The sequence below is a fragment of the Herpailurus yagouaroundi genome, unplaced genomic scaffold (assembly GCF_014898765.1).
Source record: "Herpailurus yagouaroundi ecotype Mexico unplaced genomic scaffold, PumYag 391, whole genome shotgun sequence".
In the NCBI taxonomy this organism is placed as follows: Eukaryota; Metazoa; Chordata; class Mammalia; order Carnivora; family Felidae; genus Herpailurus; species Herpailurus yagouaroundi.
The window spans coordinates 666,904-669,772 of record NW_024412608.1 but is presented as its reverse complement, the minus strand read 5'-3'; the positions used below and the strand labels follow the sequence as shown (position 1 = coordinate 669,772).

The 2,869-nt window shown below is 36.3% G+C and overlaps 1 protein-coding gene across 2 annotated transcripts in view; it reads right to left on the bottom strand.

Moving 5' to 3' along the window:
* Positions 1 to 279: 279 nt before the first annotated feature.
* Positions 280 to 2,869, bottom strand: part of FAM161A (FAM161 centrosomal protein A) — a 26,395-nt gene continuing 23,805 nt past the window's right edge. For both annotated transcript variants that reach the window (XM_040463327.1, XM_040463328.1), the window contains 2 exons: positions 1,299 to 1,453; positions 280 to 859 (listed from right to left, as the gene is read on the bottom strand). In XM_040463327.1, the coding sequence (XP_040319261.1) occupies positions 721 to 859; positions 1,299 to 1,453 (294 nt within the window). In that variant the 3' untranslated portion in view covers positions 280 to 720. The remainder of the gene's footprint in view (positions 860 to 1,298; positions 1,454 to 2,869) is intronic.

The window sequence follows — 2,869 nt, the reverse complement described above, 5'->3', positions numbered from 1 at the left end:
ACAGAATTAAAAAAATACTGATATAAAAACTTTTCTAATAATTTACACATCAAAAATAATTTGGAATAAGACTAGGGATAAAAAGAAAAAGTAATGATATAGTGTGGATAATTTAACAGCAAACTCTCAGTGCAGAAATGTATGTAAATTTGCAAGTATGTATTTTTTCTGTATTTTATTTTAAAAAAATGGCTCAGATAAGACTTAAAATACCCAGTAAAACAAGTGTGAGGATTCATTTTGTGAGATGTATTGCAGAGGAAAAGAATGGGCAAATAGTGTAATTTTAAGATATTTATTGATTCAGGCTTCCGAGAAAAATGTTTTCAAATCACCAAAAGCCAATACTTCTCTCTGCTCTCAATGCTAAGCCATTTTTTTCCACCCCAAATAAGGAAGTAACATATATTTTTATAACTAATTAGTTTGTGACAGCTGTGATTCTCAAATGCTTTTTAAAAATACAAGTGAGATCAAAGTTACACACAGACTATATGTAGCGATTAGAAAACCTGAATAGCCAAAGCTTTACTCTAACTGACCCAAAAACCATTCATTTGGCTGGATTTGGCCTTTTCAGGCTACACATGACTTTGCTCAAGAGCCCTGTACATATCACAAGGTTCCCACTGATGTTCTGAACACCATGAGCATGGATGCTAATGTCCAAGGCTGTAATTGACTGCAGGGGCTCAGACAGGAGACCCTACTGATTCCATGTTACTCCTTGACAGATTTCTCCTCTCCACTCTCTTCATCAGCTTCCTCTTTCTCCTTGTAAGAATCCTGGCTGTTGGTATCAATAAAATAATTTTCTTCCCCATTCTCTCCTTCTTCTATTTTTTCTTCTTCATTAAGGCTGGAGGAAGAAATGTATCAATCTTTCACAGGAAAAATGATTTGGTTTAAAGGTCAACAAACTCTTTGCAATGTATGCCATCAAGTAGTCAGTCTTCCTCAAGTGTACGAACTCCGATTTATCAAGAAAACTCTATAAAAGTGTCAATTGGGAACTAACTTATTTCAAACCTTGATTGACTCTCAAAACTCCATTTGAAAGCATCTTAACTATTTTCATTATTTATGTCAGTCAGAATTTAAATTATTCTGCTTTAAAAACAAGATACCTCATCACCATGTAATGTTCTGAATGTGTCAAATGTTAAAATATCAATGTTTTACAACAATTCACATATGTTAGGTTAAGAGATCTTTTAAAAATACAGAACAGTTTTATGCTTTCCAGTAGGTAAGAATTATTTCAAAGGTAAACCATTTAGACATCTTACATATGTTACCTTTCTTTATCTTCAGTGAAACTTTTCATCTCTTGATTGCTGAAGTACTCAAATATTTTTCTACTTTGGCCTTTCTTTGAAACAAACTCATCAGATAGTCCTACTGCTTTTAGGGTGTTAGAATAATGCTTTTCTGCTGCCATTCTTGCATTTTTCTATAGGAAAGACAAACCTTTTTAGATGAGAACAAAAGACTTTAAATTTCCATTAAAGATGTATGGGTTAAAAGCTCCGGTGAAAATTAAATTCAATAATCACAGTTGGCTGGAAACAGGCAGACCCTCTGACAAGCAAACCCACTTGCAGGCATATTCCCAGAGAAAGTCCTACAGATGTGTCCCAAAAGACATGTACAAAAAAACGTTCCAGATAATATAGTTTGTAACAACCCCAAACCAGAAACAACCCAAATACCTATCAATAACGGGATGGCTAAATAGTGGTCTATTCACACAACAGAGTAAAATAAAGCAATGACGATGAGTGAACTCTAGTTGTCCATGACAACATGGATTGATCTCACAAACATAATACTAAGCAAAAGAAGTAAACCACTAGACAATACATACAGAACGTATGATTCATTTACATAAAGTTCCCAAACAGGCAAAACTAAACTATACTTGTAGGGATAGGTACATAGGAAGGTAAAACTGCAAAAACAAACAAAAAAACACAACAACAGTAATGACAAAAACAAGGAAATGCTTATTTCAGAAGTTACAATGGTGGTTACCTCCAGGGGAGTGGGGGAGGGTTTTGATCTGGGAAGGGCACACATGGTTTCTGGGGTGCTGGCAACGTTCTATTTGTTAACCTGGGTGGTAGCCACATGAATTTTGACCTATAGTTATTCTTTACACTATACCTGTTTTATATATTTTTAAAAATAGGCTTTTATGTTCAAGGATATCTGGAAAAATCAGGAAGAAAAGAAGTTCATGATAGTTGTCAGAAGTTTCTTTCATTTTATGTACCTCCTGTAATTTCTACTCTTTACATGCCACATCTCTAATCCATCAAAGATGATAAAATCATCACTGTTCTTGTCTTTACTCTGGAGGAAGCAATGGACACAGCAAGAAGGATAAGAATTTTGATCTGTGTTCAAATCTCCAGAATGTTGTTTCCTGGCTTTGGGACCCGTGGAGCTGAGCTAAGATGACCCTCTCATACCTGAAGCAAGTTAGGAGTCATCACAGTTCCTGAGACCACAGGCTTTCCAGGGTCACAAGATGACTGGGGTTCACACTAGTGCCTCAGTTTTAGTCAACTTTTACCTCCTATGAGCGGATATGAACTAGTATAGGGCCAAGAATTGCCATCTGGGGGGTGCCTGGGTGGTTCAGTCGGTTAAGCAACTGACTCTTGGTTTCAGCTCAGGTCATGATCTCACGGTTTGTGGGTTGGAGCCTTGTGTCAGGCTCTGGACTGACAGCGTGGAGCCTGCTTGAGATTCTCTCTCTGTTTCTCTCTCTCTCCCCCCTTACCCATGCTCTCTTTCTCTCAAGAAAAGAAAAGAAAAGAAAAGAAAAGAAAAGAAAAGAAAAGAAAAGAAAAGAAAAGAAAAG